The sequence below is a fragment of the Mesoplodon densirostris genome, chromosome 2 (assembly GCF_025265405.1).
Source record: "Mesoplodon densirostris isolate mMesDen1 chromosome 2, mMesDen1 primary haplotype, whole genome shotgun sequence".
NCBI lineage: Eukaryota > Metazoa > Chordata > Mammalia > Artiodactyla > Ziphiidae > Mesoplodon > Mesoplodon densirostris.
The window spans coordinates 115,263,112-115,280,094 of record NC_082662.1 but is presented as its reverse complement, the minus strand read 5'-3'; the positions used below and the strand labels follow the sequence as shown (position 1 = coordinate 115,280,094).

At 54.5% G+C, this 16,983-nt stretch overlaps 2 protein-coding genes across 2 annotated transcripts in view; one reads left to right on the top strand and one right to left on the bottom strand.

Annotated features, from left to right (window-relative positions):
* Nucleotides 1-396: 396 nt before the first annotated feature.
* Nucleotides 397-15,914, bottom strand: DCST1 (DC-STAMP domain containing 1). The gene is made up of 16 exons (XM_060088106.1): nt 15,854-15,914; nt 15,368-15,493; nt 15,001-15,075; nt 10,424-10,552; nt 9,942-10,081; nt 8,997-9,213; nt 8,760-8,903; nt 7,968-8,089; nt 7,410-7,567; nt 5,243-5,342; nt 5,022-5,117; nt 4,756-4,882; nt 4,254-4,370; nt 3,627-3,769; nt 3,392-3,505; nt 397-651 (listed from the first exon to the last, which is right to left on the bottom strand). Exons 1-16 carry the CDS (start codon nt 15,912-15,914, stop codon nt 397-399), a joined length of 2,124 nt encoding a protein of 707 aa, XP_059944089.1.
* Nucleotides 15,915-16,052: 138 nt separating this feature from the next.
* The window catches only part of DCST2 (DC-STAMP domain containing 2), a 12,131-nt gene continuing 11,200 nt past the window's right edge, over nt 16,053-16,983 (top strand). The window contains 3 exon segments of the mRNA XM_060120279.1: nt 16,053-16,140; nt 16,200-16,490; nt 16,667-16,837. Of these exon segments, the coding sequence (XP_059976262.1) occupies nt 16,053-16,140; nt 16,200-16,490; nt 16,667-16,837 (550 nt within the window).

The window sequence follows — 16,983 nt, the reverse complement described above, 5'->3', positions numbered from 1 at the left end:
ACCAGAGCCAGGCTCCGCCCTCGGAAGGCCCCGCCCCCACAGCGCGCCTGGTCCCAAAGAGGCGTGGACCTAGCCCATGACTCCGACTCCCGCACGGCCAGCGCTGATCTGCACAGCGGCGTCCCGGCTACTGTGCAAAATAGGAGCCGAGGCCCGGTCCGACCGCCTTGGGAGTCGCGCCTCCACCCGGCCCTGGGTCCCGACGCCTTCCTAGCAGCTTCACTGCCCTCTGGCCTCAAGTCAGCCGCCCCGCTCTGTCGGATCAGGCGGGCCAGTTCTCCCGATTGCCCGGCTCACCCTCCCGTACCGGACCCCTGCGAAGCGCGGGCAGCAGGCGTGTACAAAGCATTTTATTAAACAGGAAGGAGCGGGTGGGAGAGCCAGCAGGACGCCCCTTCACTCCGCGTAGGTAGCATCGTCGTTGCTGTCGCTGTAGGCGGAGGAGGAGAGCTCCTCGCGGGGTGTGCAGACCGGGCACCGCTGCCGCATGTCGTTCCAGCACGACCGGCAGTACACCGCCTCGCAATCCGGCGTAGGGCACACGTAGGACTCGGGCGTCTCGGGTGCCTGGCACACCACGCATCGCCTGCGCAGCCAGGGGCGCAAGAGGGGCAGGCAGCGGCGGTGCAGGATGTCCTCCAGGTGGCGGCGCTGTTGGGAGGCAAGGGGGGTTTAGAGCCTGTTAGCGATTCTTGTCTGAAGTCTAAAGGCCTGACTATGCCCACATGTTGGAGGAAGCTAGATTGGGCAAAGAAGACCCCTGGAGGGCGAGGGTGCTATGCAAGTGGGTCCTAGAGAGCCTCCCTCACTCCGTGATGGAGAGTGGGAGGATGAAGCCTCGATTCTCTCCCAGCCAGTAAGAGCAACTACCATCATCACGTTACCATAAATCGCCTTATTTGATTCTCACCGTGGGGCTGAGAAGTGAGTAGGGCAGATAAGACTATCACTATTGTGTTCCCCCCACACACTTTACAGATGAGAAAGATGAATCTCATAAATGTTAAGTGACTTTCCCAAAGGCACAGACTGAACAATCAAACCTGCCTGGACGCAGGTACCCTGATTCCAAATCACAAGCCTGGCTCATTATGTTCCCTCCCTCTCCCACCCTCTCTCCGTACAATTGCCAGGAATTCTCAGGCCACCTTACCAGATGCTCTTTGCTCAAGAAACTCCAGGGGGGACTTCCCTGGTGGTCCAGTGGTTAAGACTCCACACTTCTGACGCAGGGGGCCCAGGTTTGATCTCTGGTCAGGGAACTAGATCCCACATGCCACAACTAAGAGCCTGCGTGCCGCAACTAAAAGAGTCCGCGTGCCGCAAAGAAAATCCCGCAGGCAGCAATGGAGATTCCGCGTGCCACAACTAAGACCCGGCGCAGCCAAATAAATAAGTAAATATTAAAAAAAAAAAAAAAGGAACTCCAGGGGTTGGGACTTTCCTGGTAGTCCAGTGGGTAAGACTCCGTGCTCCCAACGCAGGGGGCCCAGGTTCAACCCCTGGTCAGGGAATTAGATGCCACATGCTGCAACTAAAGATCCCGCATGCTGCAACGAAGATCCTGTGTGCCTCAACTAAGACCCGGCGCAGCCAAATAAATAAATAAATAATTTTAAAAAAAGAAAGAAAGAAACTCCAGGGGCTCCACTGCCTGCCAAACAAAGGCAGAACTCCTGGGCTTGGCCTTCTGAGCTTTCCACAGTCTGGTCTCTTTCTAGCCACTGCTCCAACTTACCCTTCCCTGAACTCTGCATCTTCTGTGCCAGTTTCTCCTTAGACTAGCTCTGGCACTTGACATTCCCTTTGGACTCTGAGTCTTTGCACATTCTGTTCCCTTAGCTTGGAATGAATGCCCTTCACATTTCCATCTACTCATCAAAATCCAGTTAACTCCATGATCTGGTCATGGAACCATAGTATGTTCATTTTCAGTGAGTTTCTTAGGAGGCTGGATCAAGATGGTGGAATAGAAGGACATGGAGCTCACCTCCTCCTGTAGTATGTTCATTTTTTCATCAGACATTCATTTAGCCCCTACTGTGTGTCATGGGAGTTGGGGGATCTAGGCACTGGAGGAAAAAGTTAAGCACACACAGTCTCTCACTTTTATGAGCTTTGTTAGGGCTGATTAAATAAGAGTGACTGACACTTGCTTTTTAGTTTTTTTTTTTTTTTTTTTTTTTTTTTTTTTTTTTTTTGCGGTACGCGGGCCTCTCACTGTTGTGGCCTCTCCCGTTGCGGAGCACAGGCTCCGGACGCGCAGGCTCAGTGGCCATGGCTCACGGGCCCAGCCACTCCGCGGCATGTGGGATCTTCCCGGACCGGGGCACGAACCTGTGTCCTCTGCATCGGCAGGCAGACTCTCAACCACTGCGCCACCAGGGAAGCCCGACACTTGCTTTTTAAATAGTACTGGGCACTGTACCAAGAAACTGTAAGTAAATTAACTCAATTCAAACAATAACCATGTAAGGCAGATATTGTTGTTATCATCTCTTTTTCAGGCAAGAAAACTGATGCTTGGAGAGGTGACCACTTGCCTAGGATCACACAGTGACAACTAACACATGTACAGAACTTGCTATGTGCCTGCACCGTGACAGTGAAACTCATTTAATCCTTACTACAACTAGATGGAGTAGTTAACTCCATTTTACAGAAGGGAAAAACCAAGGCTCAGCATTTAAGTGTGTTCAAGATCACACAATTGTCATAGTAATAAGGGGAGGAGCCAGGATTCAAACACAGGCTCTCTGGCACCAGAGCCCCACACCTGACCACCACTCTATTACTGATCTCTAGTGAGCAGGCCTTACAGATCTGTCCAAACTCCCCATTCTTCAGAGGAAAATCTGAGGTCCAGTGAAGACCATGGCCAAGGTCACACAGCTTAATGAGGGAGTGTGGACTGGAGCCTGGTTCTTCCAACGGTGTGCTCTTTCTGTACACTGCATGCCCCTTCATGAAGCCTCCCTGATCCCCAGCCTACCTGCTTCCCCTCATCCACCAATCTCCCACCCCACCCACCGATGGCACTGCACTGAGGTTCTGGTCTGAAGCCCTCTCAGAAGAACCTGTGGCTTTGCCTTGGGTCGCTTGATTCTGATGAACCCCTCTTGCTCTCCTTTGACCTGACGGTATCAAATCTGATTCCCCTTTTCTGCCTGCTTCCCAATGGTCCACTTAGGATCCCAGGCTGTGCTGAATCCTGGGGCACAGAGATGGACACAGCCTTGACCTCCAGGAGCTGGATGACCAGGGCCCTTGGCATGCATCCCATCAGAACTCACGGAGCATCCGTAGGCCTGGGGCCTTGGTGGGGGCTGGGTGGACTGAGGGGAGACGCCCCTCCCCCCAGACCCAGCCAGGGGCACAGGCCTGGACTTACAGGAGCCCTCTGCTGTCGCGCCCGCCTCACGATGGTGGCCCTCCTCAGCTGGGTGAAGGCTGCTCTCTTCCTCAGGAGCTCGTTGTAGAGGAAAAGGATCCGCTTCTTCTCACGCTGGGGCCAGGGGGACAGTACAGAGGAGGAAGACATTCCCCAAAGATGGGGCTTGTGGGGAACTGGGCTCAGGCTGGTGTGTTTGTGCATGCAGGGGTGGAGAGGGCGGGGCGAGGCGCACCTTGGGGAAGTAGAAGGCTACGATGACCCTCCGGAGCCGGTAGCCGAAAGCTTGGAGCAGGCAGAGACACACTAGCAGACTGCTTGGTAGTGCGGCCCTCAAATAGGCCCTGGTACTCAGGGGCACGGGCTGGGGCAGGCAGGCTGGCAGAGGAGGCAGGCCTGTCAGGGGTTTGGCCAGGACCGGCCGCGGCTCTGGGTTGAATTCCCCATGCCAGTGGGGTGTGGGTTAAATCTCTGATTACCCTGTTCTCCTCCTGCCTGCCCCTCACCCTGCAGAGCTGTGTTGTCGGTACTATAGCCACTAGGCCCGTGAAGCTATTTGCTCAACTTGGCACAGATGTAGAAATTTTCCATCACAGCAGAAAGTTCTGTTGAACAGCACTGCTCCAGAGGGCTGGGACCATCTGGCCCCAAAGCCCCAGCCCTCAGACTCCTCTGACCCAAGTCTGTCATCCTCCAACTCTTCAAGCCTGACCTGATGTTCCCTAGTTTAATTTCTCCAATGCAAGCACGCCGACCCCCATCTTGCCACAGCCAAGGCCCAGTCCCCCAACTCTTTGTCTTGGAAAGACCCTGGCCTTCCCAGCCCTCAGTTCCTCTGATCCAAACCTTCAGCATCACTCACGCATGTTGTTGGATTCCACCACCATCTCTGAGGAGGTGTTCAGGGCCCCGATGGTATTCCGAAGAAGCCGGGCAAGCATGGAGTCTCCCCCGACTTTCACCTCCAGTTTATGACTGCCTGAAGCCAGGACAGGGGACGTGGTGTGTGTGTGGAGGGGAGTCAGGAAAGAGTTGGAGTTAAGGGGATGGGGCAGGTTGGGGACTGGATGTAGGGGAGAGGTCAAGGCATACAAATACTTCTCAACTGCACGGGGCTTTCCATCCCTTTACTGAGTACTAATCCCTCCTTTTGGTAGATATAAAGCGGGGTGGAAACAGAGGCCCCCAGTGATAGCTGTCAGGTTGCAGGGCTGATATTTGACCCTAAGGAGGACAGGGAGGGGCCGAGATGCAGAAGGAGGTGACGAAATTGGAAGAATTGGGAAGGGGTGGCTGTACAAGGGTGGGAGTTCTCCAGGGGAGTGTCTCTTGGGCCTGGAGCCTGGAGTGGGGGCTGGGCTCACTTCGGAAGGAGTACTGCACGAAGGAGTGGTGGCGGATGGTGTCGAAGATGGAGTAGAGAGCCCAGTCCAGGCCACACAGCAGGAGTAGCAGCAGCAGCACAGGCAGTGTCTCCATGAGCTCCCTCACCTGCCCAGGGAGCAGGAGGGGCAGAGCTGGGCAGCGCCTTTGGCCCTGGCATGGAGTCCCCTCTGATGCCTTTGCCCTCCCCCGCGCAGATCCCCGCCTCTAGTAGGATCCAGGGGCCTGCCCTCCGTGCCATCCTCACCACATTTCTCATTTCTGAGGCCTGGATAGTGGGGTCCCAGGGGAAGATGACGGTTTTCTTCTCAGCGCTGCGGAGTGGCAGCAGAGTCTGCTTGCCCTGGGAAAAACGTCCACACGGTGAGAGCACTGAGCGCCCTCTCTCTTTCCCCTCTGCCCTCCTGGAGCGTGAAGCCACACAGGGCGCAGAGCAGGGCACCCTTGGACAGGGCTGCGCCCACTCACCATCTTCTTCCTGCGTTCATCTATCTGACAGAAGTAGGTGCTGATGTAGATGTTGTCGAAGCGGATGTCCCCGTTATAGCTGTCCATATAGGAGAAGCACCTGTGGACGAGGGTGTCTCCATCGCCTCCAGGTTCACCCACCCCCAACCATGAGCTTCTCTGACGCACAGTCACCTGGCCACCCAGCATGCACTGAGCACCATCTGCGTCCTAGAAGGCGGCTCTGCCCTGCCCTCCAGCAGTCCACGGTCCAGCGAAAGACATGCACATACACACTGATGAGACGTAACAGAGGTGAGGAGGGGAGGGAGCGTCGTGTAAGTGCATGCGTGCCTGAGAGGTAGGGGAAGGTTTCCCAGGCATGGAACTTTCAGGATGAATATCAAGCAGAAGAAACAGCAGGAGCAAAGGCACGGAGACAAGGAAACCCCTGGAGGTTGCAGAAATCACCTGGTCCACTGACTCCCACGTTCACCTCTCAAGTCCCTGCCTCTTGGCCGAGCCCTCAAAACATCTCCCGGAGGTCACTTCAAGCAAAACTCGTCTCAAGCATCATTTCCCTTCTCCTCTGACACACCCTTGCATACGGCGATGTTTTCCGTGTGTGCGTGTGTGTGCCCGCGCAAATGTAACTCTCCTCTGTGTATCTCCCAAAGTCCCACATAATGACTCAATTTCCTGAGGAAAAAATGTTAATTGTTGGAAATGTGTTTAAAACTGTATAAGTACATTAAATAAGCTCTGTAAACTGTGAAACATAAGTTCCAGTGCTGTTGGTTTTGGGACCCTGTAAAAATCCACATCTTTGCCCTTAGAAGTAACTATAAATGCAAAGAAAGACTGTGGGCGCCCCCTTGTGGAGAGACCTAGCGCTGTTGAGCCTGGGCCTCCTGAGTCTGGTCTCCGCCCCTCAGCCAGCTCAGCCCCTTCAGTGAGTGACCTCACCCAGGTTGAAAACCTGGAAGTGGCTTTTGACTCTGTGCCTCCTTCCTTCCCTCCCCAGGCTGGCTCTGAGACCTGCTGCACCTTCCCCCTACCTCCCTCCATCTCAGGCCAACTTCCTGCCACCGCCCCACTCCACTCAGGCTCCCTAATCTCTGACCCACCTTGGCCTCCCTGCCTCCAGGCTGTTCCAGTCCACCCTGAAACCTTGCAACTGGGGGGCAGTTCAGGGCCCTCCTGCAGGGATTTCCAGACTGTTCTGGCCATGCCCACTTCAGCCCAGTCCTCAACCCCAGCCTCTGCCTTCCACATCCCACAAATGCCAGATTCCTGGCCCAAGAGAACACCTTTCCTCTTCTTGACCGTAGCTCCCCATCTGCAGCCTTTTGAAGCCCAGTTATGGCCCTTGCAGGGGCCCCTCCTCAGCTCCCATACCAGTCCCGAGAGCCAGTCCATACATAGTACAGCCCTTGAACCATCTCTGTTTTGTGGATGCCTCGCCTGCCTCCCCTAGACCCTGAGCTTCTTGAAGGCAGGAATATGGCTCATTGATCTTTGTCCTCCCACAGGGCCCTGAGCACACACATAACCACTCACCTGCAGTCACTCTAAGCTCCACAAACAGGGGCAGACAGAGCAGGCGCCCCTGTGGCCGCCCTTGCCCAGCCCCTGCCCATCTCAGGCATTTGGGGGTGGAGACAGGAAATAGAGGGTCCAGAGGTCAGCAGGGAAGCCGAGTGAGGCTCAGGGCAGCCCAGCTGGATGCCAGGCTGGGTGGGGTTGAGGACTTTGGTCCAAATGGAGGGAAAGTAGCAGCCAACGCAGCAGGCGGGAGAAAATGAAAGCAGAGTTGGACGATAAAAATGGCACAAAGTCAGAGCCAAGGGGAATATGAAGGGCAAGAAAAAAAATCAAAAGTCAAAGCTAAAAGTGGGAAAAAAAAAAAGTCAGCGTTGGGATAAAGGCCGGAAGGAGGTAGATAAATGAAGACGGTCGCCCTTTTAAGGTAGTGGGAACATGGGTAACGTTTCTTCTGACAAAATGTCCACATTTCCTTTACCTTTGGGTAAACAGCGATCCCAGCTTTATAAAAAGGCAAAGTTAAAGAACATTCACATTCAGAGTCGGAGGAGGGCCCTGTAGCTCTGTTCTTAGGGCCTCCCTCAGGGCAGGGCTCCAATCCAGAGCGGAGGAAGGGGCATCTGGGTGGAGGTTCAGGACTCACGCGTGGAGGACGAGCAGGAAGCTGCAGGAGAGCAGCACGTGCAGCAGCCCCAGGACCCACTCGAGCTGGGCCTCCTGGCGTCTCACGTAGTCCCGCACCTCGGTGCTCACGTGTTCCCAGCTCGTGTTGAGGCCCAGCACCCCAGGCCGCTTCTCTTCCTGGTGGACAGCCCGGGTGCCCACTCAGAGGCCCAGACCCAGCCTCCTAGCCTCTCTGTGGCTTCTCTCCCCTGATGCCCCACTCCTGTCCCTGGCTCTTCCCAGGACCTTTAGGAGTTGCCGCTGCCTTCTGTTCGCTGCCCTCCTTGACACAGTCTTGCACCTGTATGAGCTGACACCTCCTCACAGCTGGCCGACCACCCATCCAGAGTGCCGAAGGCTCGGCACCCTCCCCCTCCTGTCACCCAATCGCAGCACCACTCCTCGTCTCTTCTCCCTCCCTCACAGCCAGCCACCTCCCTCCTGTGCCCGCTCCCTTGCTCTTCTTCCTCACGCCCTGTTCCCTGTGCCCTCCTCCCACTCTCTATCTCCCCCCACCCTCACACTGCCCCTCTCCTACCTTGAGGTTAATAGTGGCTGAAAATTCCCCCTCCAGGCTGCGAATAGACTGGTTGAGGGAGTCATAGGTCTGCCCAAAGTTGCCTTCCACTGGGATGCGACTACGGCACCAAACTTCCATCACTGGTGGACAGGGGGGCCAGGTTAGGGGCCTCCCTGCGCCCGGCCTCCAGTCCTCCCTTCCCGTGACCCTCTTCATGCTGCTTTTTTGTCTCTCTGCCCATGACTTTCTTTCTTTCTTTCTTTCTTTTTTTCTGCGCTATGTGGCTTGTGGAATCTTAGTTCTCCGACCAGGGATTGGACCTGGGTCCTTGGCAGTGGGAGTGTGGAGTCCTAGCCACTGAAAGTCCCTGCCCATGACTTTCTACCACCCTGAGTCTTTCCCCTCTTCACTCTCCTTGAATTCTTTCCCCCATTTTTTTCACCTGTCTATAACCATATCAAACACTAACTAATTATGATAGCCAATACTTAATAGAGCAATTCCTCTGTGGGCCAGCTCTGTTACCTGCTTTACATGTATTATCCCCTTAAATCCTCAAAAACCCCTAATGGCATGAGTACTATCATTATGCCCATCTTTCAGGTGAAGAGACGAAGCTGAGAGCCTTGCTATAAACTCACCTGAGTCACAAAGCTGGTCAGTTGGAAAGGCTGGACCCTGAGGATGCTGTGTCCTCAGAGCCGAAAGCCTCCCCTCCTGAATGCCTTCCTGCCCTACACCTACCTAGTGGTCCCCAAGGACTCAGATTCCTAGCCCTGGTGCTCCCCACCCTCCTGCCACTATGCTGACCCTTGGCAATGCCACAGAAGAACTTGAACTTCATGGGCAGGCAGAGCAGGTGGTTGAGCAGTGGGACCCAGATGCGTTGAATGCATTCTCTGTGCTTTTGGTCAAACCAGCGGCGGCAGTTTGTCATGGCCTTGTTTACCACATCTGCGGGAAGGGACAATGGGGGTCTGAGGTCCCCACACCCTGACGTGGCCCGGCAGCCCTCCCCGCCCTACCCTGCCCAGGGATCCCCCTCACGGGAGCAACGCAGCTTGGTCTTCAGCTCATACATCTTCTGTGTAGAGAGGTGGTGTCTGAAGGCTGAGGCGCGGAGGGTCTCTCTGCCTGGGGCTGTCTCCTCCGAGCCCTCGGCATCCTCGGGCGCGTATCCACTCTCACTGTTCACCTGGGCATCCAGTTCCTCAAAGGAGTTGGTGATGTTCTGAGTCTTGGCTTTCAATGACTCTTTGCTGCTCTGGGGTCGGAGGGAGGAAAGGGGTCAGGCATGTGAGCTTAGAGCTTCTGCTGCCAGACAGCCTGTTCTTCCCCTGTTAGCCAAACTTTGGGCTCTAACCTGGAGCCTAGGCCCAGAGATGGACTCTCGCCTCAAACAGTCCACTGTTCGTAGAGCTTGGGAGCCCTCTCTCCTCCCCAGGTGCCTCTGCTCCGCTTACGTCCCAGGCTTCCCATCCCAGGTCCTGGTTAGTCAAGGAAGGGCTCCCCAGGTCCTTGGACTTCACCCCTCATCACTAACCTCTCAGGCCACTGTGCCAGCTCAATGTCCCCGACTCCCAAGCCCCTCAGCCCTTCTCTCCCCAACTCCTCAACTTTCCAATTCTTCTAATCTCCGGTACCCAATTCCAGTACCCAATTCCCTCATCCCCTGATCCTCAAAGTTTCCAAACTCCTCAAGGCCAGGGCCCCCCAGTTTCCTGACATTCTAGCTCATCTGAGCAGACTACCACCTACTCAGGCGTTTGGAAGTGTGCGTGTGTGGTGTGTCCCAGTGGCTGGGGGCGGGGGCTCTCCTGGCATTGAGTGTCCAGGGACCAGGGCACATCCTGCAATGTTTGGGAACAGTTCTGCCCAAAATGCCAGGACCGCTCCCCGCATTGGGAAACTGTAAGTCCAGGGTCCCAGCTCAGGTCATCTAGGCCCTGCGGGGAGAGGGACCCCTAGGCCCTGCCTGTGTAGGGTCCTGACCAGCAGGTCCTTGAACACTGCCCGCAGGGGGGCTGTGGAGACACGCCAGGCCGAGCGGGTGTTGTTGACCTGCAGCTCCACAGTGCAGCCGAACGATGCCAGCACCTCATTGAGGTTGCGCCGCAGGTTGGCCACTGGTCCTGGGGGAAGATACCCTGGTAGATTAGCTCCCTCTAGAGCCGATTAACTTTCTTCAGCCCATCCCTAGCTCCTACTCTGCGGGCAGTGACCACCTTCTAGAACTGTACACTGATGGGGCTCAGAAGCTGGTGAGAGGTCATCTCATTCAACCCCTGATTTTTTTCTCTGTGTAAACTAAGGTGGCCCAGAGATGTGGAGGCACTCTCTCAGGGACACACAGCAAGTTGGAACAGCTGGGATTAGACCCCCACTCTTTCTCCTTCACCAGGCCTGGCTCTCGATGGATGGCCCCACCCAGGGTCACTGCTTCAGTGCCCTGGTACCCAGGGGCACACACTCACCCTCATAGATGGCGGCTAAGGCGTATCCCAGAACAAAGAGTCGGCCCTCCTTGCCCAGCATCTTGGGTACTAGCAGGAGGCTGGCGCAGCGGATGTGAGGGGAGGTCCCCCAGCCTATGGCTCCAAAGCCTGTCAGGAGAGCCCAGGAGGTGGCGAGGCAGAGTCAGGACGCTAAACCACCAGGTTTAGCAGAGCATGCACCCCGCCCCCCCACAACTCCCTTCTAGAACCATCACCGTACTGCCCTTGTCCCATTTACACTCACTCTGATAGGGCTTCTAGGCCACTCATGCATTCATTTATTGAAGAGCCATTTACAGAGTTCGACTGTGTGGCAGCCTGTGGAAGGGCTTGGAGAGATGGCTAGAGATTGAAAAGCCATGGCTGGTGATTGACTTGGTGTGTGTATGAGTGTGTGGGTTTGTGTTAGGGAAGGGGGCCAACACTTCCCTTTTCCGGGCTGGATTCACACTAACCCTAGGTACTGAGGGAACAGAGAGAGCAAGAGAAAAATTCTGGAAACAGGCACTAGTCCTCAGAGCAGTCAGAAGAGAGGTCACAGCCACCTCAATATGCCCCGTGCACTGACTCCTACAGCACTCACCATCTCGGTCCCTAATTTTAGCCCTTAATCGTGTGACTCCTGGTATGTTTTAGCAGTTTCACATGTGTCTCCCTGCGGTCTCTGCAGGGAGACAGTGAGCTCCTTGAAGCTCATAATCCAGGGAGAGAGACAGACGGGTAAACAAATGACCGCAACACCAAGCGCTAAATGCACAGGGAGGTGCTTATAAAGAGCTGTGGGAGCCAAGGAGGGAGCCGGTGTTTCTGCGGGGGCGGGTGGGGCTGGGAAGGCTGGACAAAGGAGGTGATGTGTCAGCTGGGCCTGGAAGATGAGTAAGTGTTGTTAGGCATTCCAGGCCAAAGGAACAGCATAAACTGGTCAGGGAACCTAGAAGATTCCTGTGTAGATAGAGTGTTCTCCCAAGAATTGCCAAAGCAAATCCCAAGTCCTGACTCTTGCCTCCATCTGCACTGACCTCGTAGAGTCCCAGCGTCTCTCACTGGGACTAACTAGTCCCCCAGTTCCTCTCTTGCTAACCTAAACTTCAATTTTCACAAGGCAGCCAGAGGGATCTTGTAAAAATGTAAATCCGGTCATGTCCCTTTTCTGCTTGAAACCATGCAACGACTTTCCATCTCACTTGGGAACAAATCCAGACTCTCCTAACACGGTCTACCGACTCTCGTGATCTGGCCCCTGCCTACCTTCTGAAGTGATCTCATGCTACTCAGCCCTTGGCCCACCATGTCCGCCCATGCTGGCCTACTGCTATTCCTAGAACTTGCCAAGCTCATTCCTCCTCTCAGGTCTTTGCCCTTGCTGTTCCCCCTGCCAGGAGCACTCATCCTCCTAGTCTTCACCTGGCCGGCTCCACCAGCCTTTTGGCCTTTTGGCCAAGACTCAAGCTGAGGATGATAGTGGACAAATAGTTGTCCTACATTCTGAGGATGATTGTTGACCAAGCGTTGCTCTACATTCTAAAGAGAGCCCCATGGAGCTTGCTGATCCCAGTCTGGGCTTTACCAAAAGAGCAAAACTGGTTTTTCACCCCTCTACCCCAACCAGTCTGTACAAAGACAAAACCAGAAATCTGAGTTTTCTGGACGTAGAGAGAAGTGGTTAGAGTAGGCAGACATGGGCGGAGAGTCTGAGGAGAGGATGGGTGTTCACTTCCTCATGCCCACTGACAGACTCCAAGAGAACCCTTCTGAAGCTGGTGCTGCAAGAAGGGGAACCCGGCTCATCCCTCCCAGCTGGACGCCCGCTGAGCTGCAGAGCCTGGCAGGGCCACCCCAGGGCTGTCACCGGAGCACAGAGAGGGAGGAGAGTTCACGGACGTGCTCAGCAGGGTCTCCTGGGAGTGTCAGGGAAACATGAACATGGAGAGTGGTACTCGCTTCTCATCATGACAGGGGAGAGGGCAGCTGCAAGGGGCCCTGCTTTCCCAGTTTGGCAGGGCAAGGATGTGTGCATTTCCTCTGGGACAAGCAGACGTGTGGAGGACAGCAGGCCTCAAGCCACCACTCTGGGATGGGGACCCTCTGCCTGCTTGGATGGAGGCATCCAAAGGTAAGAGGCTGCAGGTGGCCTGAAGGAGCTACAGTGAGCTTCATTCGAAGTCAGTCAAAGAGAACTGCCCTGAGCAGGAAACTGGGCACTGTGCGGTCCACACAGAGCCTCCAGCGGGACCATGAATGGGCCCCCTGAGACAGCCAGGATGTGAGCACTCGCCACACAGAGGCGGTGGAATTCAAACAGTATCAATGACTTCAGACTTTTGTCCCTTTTCCTCTAATTCTTCTAATCCCCTTTCTGACATCAGAAGAACCAGAAGGGGAAGGAAGTGGAGAAAAACAGTGAGTGAGCAGGCTGTGCCCCCTTCTCCACCGCGGGACCTCACGCCAGGGATCAGGCCTGAGCTGCGGGGCAAGGGGGCGGTAAGGAGGGAAGATGTTTGAGAATGGACGTGAGATTGAAATCTTGACGTAGACTGGATTGGACCTCTTAAACCCTAAAAACAGTCATAATTACTGAAGCAGGACTAGGGCTTCTAGATTAAAATCACCAGAAAGCTAAGGGTCTGTGTGAGAGGTCATCAGTGGGAGAAAGGTTGAAATACAGTGGTCAGGGAAAAAGTAGTTTCCTGTTGGTATCCCATAGAGGTAGATCATTCAGTGAACCCGGGATGATGCCATGTCCGAGCCCCTTGCCTGGGACAGTGTTAGGAAGGGACATGTGCCGTCGCTCTGACCAAAGAGGTGTGGGGGAAGTTGGCTGGGGGGTTACGGGAAGTTTTCTTTGTTCTTATAAGAGACATGAGGAAGGAATGTTCTGCTCTTTTGACACTCCTGTATGAGGATGTGATGCCTGGATTTGCTGCAACCATTTCATGACCCGAAGGGGAATGATCTACAGACCAAAGACAGCAGAGAAAGAAGTCAAAAGGAAGCTGGGTCTTGGTGGGTTTACTGAGCTGCTGAATTATCCAAACTCCCAAACCACTCTACCTTGAAACTTGTTATATGAGATGATAAACTCCCTCTATGGTTAAACCACTTTTAGGTGGGTATTCTGTTCTTGCGGCCCAACACCTCCTGATACGAGGTCTCCATTTAAATGTCACCTCCTCTGAGAAGCCTTCCCTGACTACTCAAGCTAGCTCCCAATCCCTTTCTATCACATCCCCCGGTTTACTTTTTTTCATACCACTTGTCACCATCAGAAATGCTCTTGTTTATTTCTTGTTCATGTGTTGTCTAACTCTCTCCACTAGAATGTAAACTTGAAAGAGAACGTAAACTCTGAAAGAGCTGGGTGTGCGGGTGTGGGGTTGGGGAGCGGGGAAGTAGTTAAAGGGAATTAAGAGGTACAAAATTCCAGCTATGTAATAAATAAGTCACAGGGGTATAATATATAGCATAAAGAATTTGGTCAATATCCTTATTGGCCAAAATATGGCCAATATTTTATAATAACTTTAAATGGAGTATAACCTATAAAGATATTGAATCAATATGCTGTACACCTGAAACCAATATAACATTGTAAATTAACTGTACTTCAATTAAAAAAAGAACATGGCCAATAATATTGTAGAAACTTTGTACAAGGACAGATGGTTCCTAGACTTATCGTGGTGATCATTTCATAATGTCTGAAAATGTCAAATCACTGTGTAGTACACCTGAAACTAACATAATATTGTACATCAACTATATGTCAATTAGAAAAAAAAGAGGGCTTCCCTGGTGGCGCAGTGGTTGAGAGTCCGCCTGCCGATGCAGGGGATACGGGTTCGTGCCCTGGTCTGGGAAGATCCCACATGCCGCGGAGAGGCTGGGCCCGTGAGCCATGGACGCTGGGCCTGTGCGTCCGGAGCCTGTGCTCCGCAATGGGGGAGGCCACAACAGTGAGAGGCCCGCGTACAGCAAAAAAAAACAAAAAAAACAAAAAAAAAAAAAGAAAAAAAAGAAATCATTATAAAAAAAAGAAATCATTAGATTTATATTGTAGCTGTCACTGCACATGTATATATACAAGTATGCACTATATATTACAATGTATGTATGTGTATGTAATATGTGTTATATATATTATAAGCTCTAGGAGTGTAAAACTTTTTTTAAAAAGTGCTGGGTGTTTGTCAACCTTGTCCACTGCTGAATCCTTAGCAAGTGCTCAGTTAGTGCCAAATGAATGAATGAGTGAATGAACTGAATTTATCAGGAGCAGCAGGAAACAAGACCAGAGAGGTCAGGAGAGATGCGGATTATGAATGGTCATGGGGTTTGGACCATAGCATGGGGGTAATAGGGAGTCCCTCAGATTGGGGAGACTCTAGTGGGCAAGGACTGTGTCTTCTTCTGTAGACTGTAGGGGCCTCTTCCCTCCTCTCAAAGGCCAAGACAAAGCTGAGGCTACAAGGGACACTTGGGAACAGAAGAAACAAGTGGAGACTCCTTCCTGGGCACCCAGGGCTGGGCTGTGTCCCTGTCCTTAGCCCGGCACTAACCCACCAAGCTGTACAACGTCACCATCTTCTGATCTTCAAAGATGTTCATAGGGTTCACCAGGAGCTGAAAGAGACCTAAGGATACAGGGTCAAAAGCCAAAGGTCAAAAGATGGGCCCCCTAGGGCTTCCCTGGTGGCGCAGTGGCTGAGAGTCCACCTGCCGATGCAGGGGACGCGGGTTCGTGCCCCGATCCGGGAAGGTCCCACATGTCGTGGAGCTGCTGGGCCCGTGAGCCATGGCCGCTGAGCCTGCGCGTCCGGAGCCTGTGCTCCGCAAAGGGAGAGGCCACAGCAGCGAGATGCCCGCGTACCGCAAAAAAAAAAAAAAAAAAAAGGGTCCCACCCCTTACGTCTGCTCTGTACTCACCTATGGCCAGGAGCCCCCCGGTGCCTGCCCCCAGCAGGAAAGCACTGACCGGAAACTCGCCCCGCTGGCGCCACAGGAATCGGCTACAGGAGACGGGCAGCCCCCAGCTCAGGAACCTCTGCACCGCTGAAGGGTCGAAGAGTTTAGCCCAGCAAGGCCAACATACTACTCTTCCGGCTGGGGTGTGATTCATTAGGATTAGGGGCTTGCGGCAGGGTAGAGGCTCGGGGAATCTGGATGAGGGTGGCAGGAACTTGGGGGATCCTGAAGGAGGATGAGGGACCCTGGGGAAGTGGGGCAGACATGAGCGAGAGAAGAAGAAAGGGCTAGGCCGGAGGAGGGCACTGGATGAGGGGGTGGAGGCTGGGGGACCCCAAAGTGGGGGAAGGGGCTGGGGTCCTGGAGGAGAGATTGGGTGAGAGGAGTGGGGGCTGGGAGTCGCTGGGAGTCACTGGGAAGGGTCGGGGTCTCTGGTGACTGACTCACTGGTGTGGGGTAGTTTCCTTTTTTGCCCTTTTGCTCCATTCTGATGAGGTCTGACGGCCATAAGTGTGCTCTGGATTAACCCTCTGTCATCCCAGAAGTCTCCTCGGAGATATCCCTGGACAAGAGGTTCTGCTTCTGTCTCCACCGCCTCACCCACAGCCTGTCTGGGGTCTGTGTCTTTGAATCCCTCTGCTGTGAAATGTGGAGATTAGAGATCTACCTATCCCTCTGCAACTGGATAAAGAATTCCAAGATACAACAAAAGCCCTCCGGAACCTTAGAATTCAGTGAGAAATTCTAGGGCCTTTAAGAGCCACAGAACCTGGTGGGCATCTCCTGGAGACAGGGAAACATTTAGTCTCCGCAGCCGTGCCCAAAGTCATGAAGGATGCTGGGCACCCCGTTGGGGCAGAGGAGACGAGCATGGCGTGGGCCGTGGGCCGCAGCGCGGGGGGCTTTATCCTGGGCTTGTCCTTGGCCACAGCCTATGGGCTCCTGGAGCTGCTGGTGGAAGGGCACAGCCCCTGGGGCTGCCTGGTGGGCACCCTCACTTTGGCCGCCTTCCTCAGTCTGGGCATGGGATTCTCCCGCCAGGTCCGAGTCACCGTCCTCCTGTTGCTGCCCCAGGCCTTCTCCAGTGAGCTTGGCACCCAGTGGAAGGGGTGGGCCCTGGGGCAGGGGCTGGGGCAGGAGGGATCTTGAGGGAGAGGGCGGTTGAGGGAAATACTCTCAAGGCTTCTATAAGGCACTTGTACGATATATGCCGCCATGTGCCGGGCTGGGGCCCTGGTTCTGAGGGAGCTCTCTCCCCAGAGCAGGGCCGGACACTGCTATTGGTGGCTGCCTTTGGGTTGGTACTGCAAGGGCCTTGTGCCAACACCCTGCGCAACTTCACCCGGGCCAGCGAGGCTGTGGCCTGTGGGGCAGAGCTGGCCCTGAACCAGACCGCCGAAGTGCTGGAGAGGGCCAGGCAGCCCCTCGTCAGTAAGGCCGCCCATCTCCACGGACCCCCAAGCTCCCCCTCGTCCTGCGCATTCTACCATCCTCTGGCTTCGTTCCTCTCCGTTGGTCCTGGGCCCTAACCTCAAAGCACCCTGTTAGACCCCCTGACCCTCGCTCTCAGGCCTGCT

Coding starts and splice junctions, on each gene's coding strand:
- DCST1 (XM_060088106.1), bottom strand. CDS start 15,914: ATGGCCGTCAGACCTCATCAGAATGGAGCAAAAGGGCAAAAAAGGAAA. Junction 10,553..15,000: donor GACGTTGTACAGCTTGGTGG/GTTAGTGCCGGG, acceptor CTCTCCTGACAG/GCTTTGGAGCCATAGGCTGG. Junction 5,118..5,242: donor ATGAACGCAGGAAGAAGATG/GTGAGTGGGCGC, acceptor CGTTTTTCCCAG/GGCAAGCAGACTCTGCTGCC.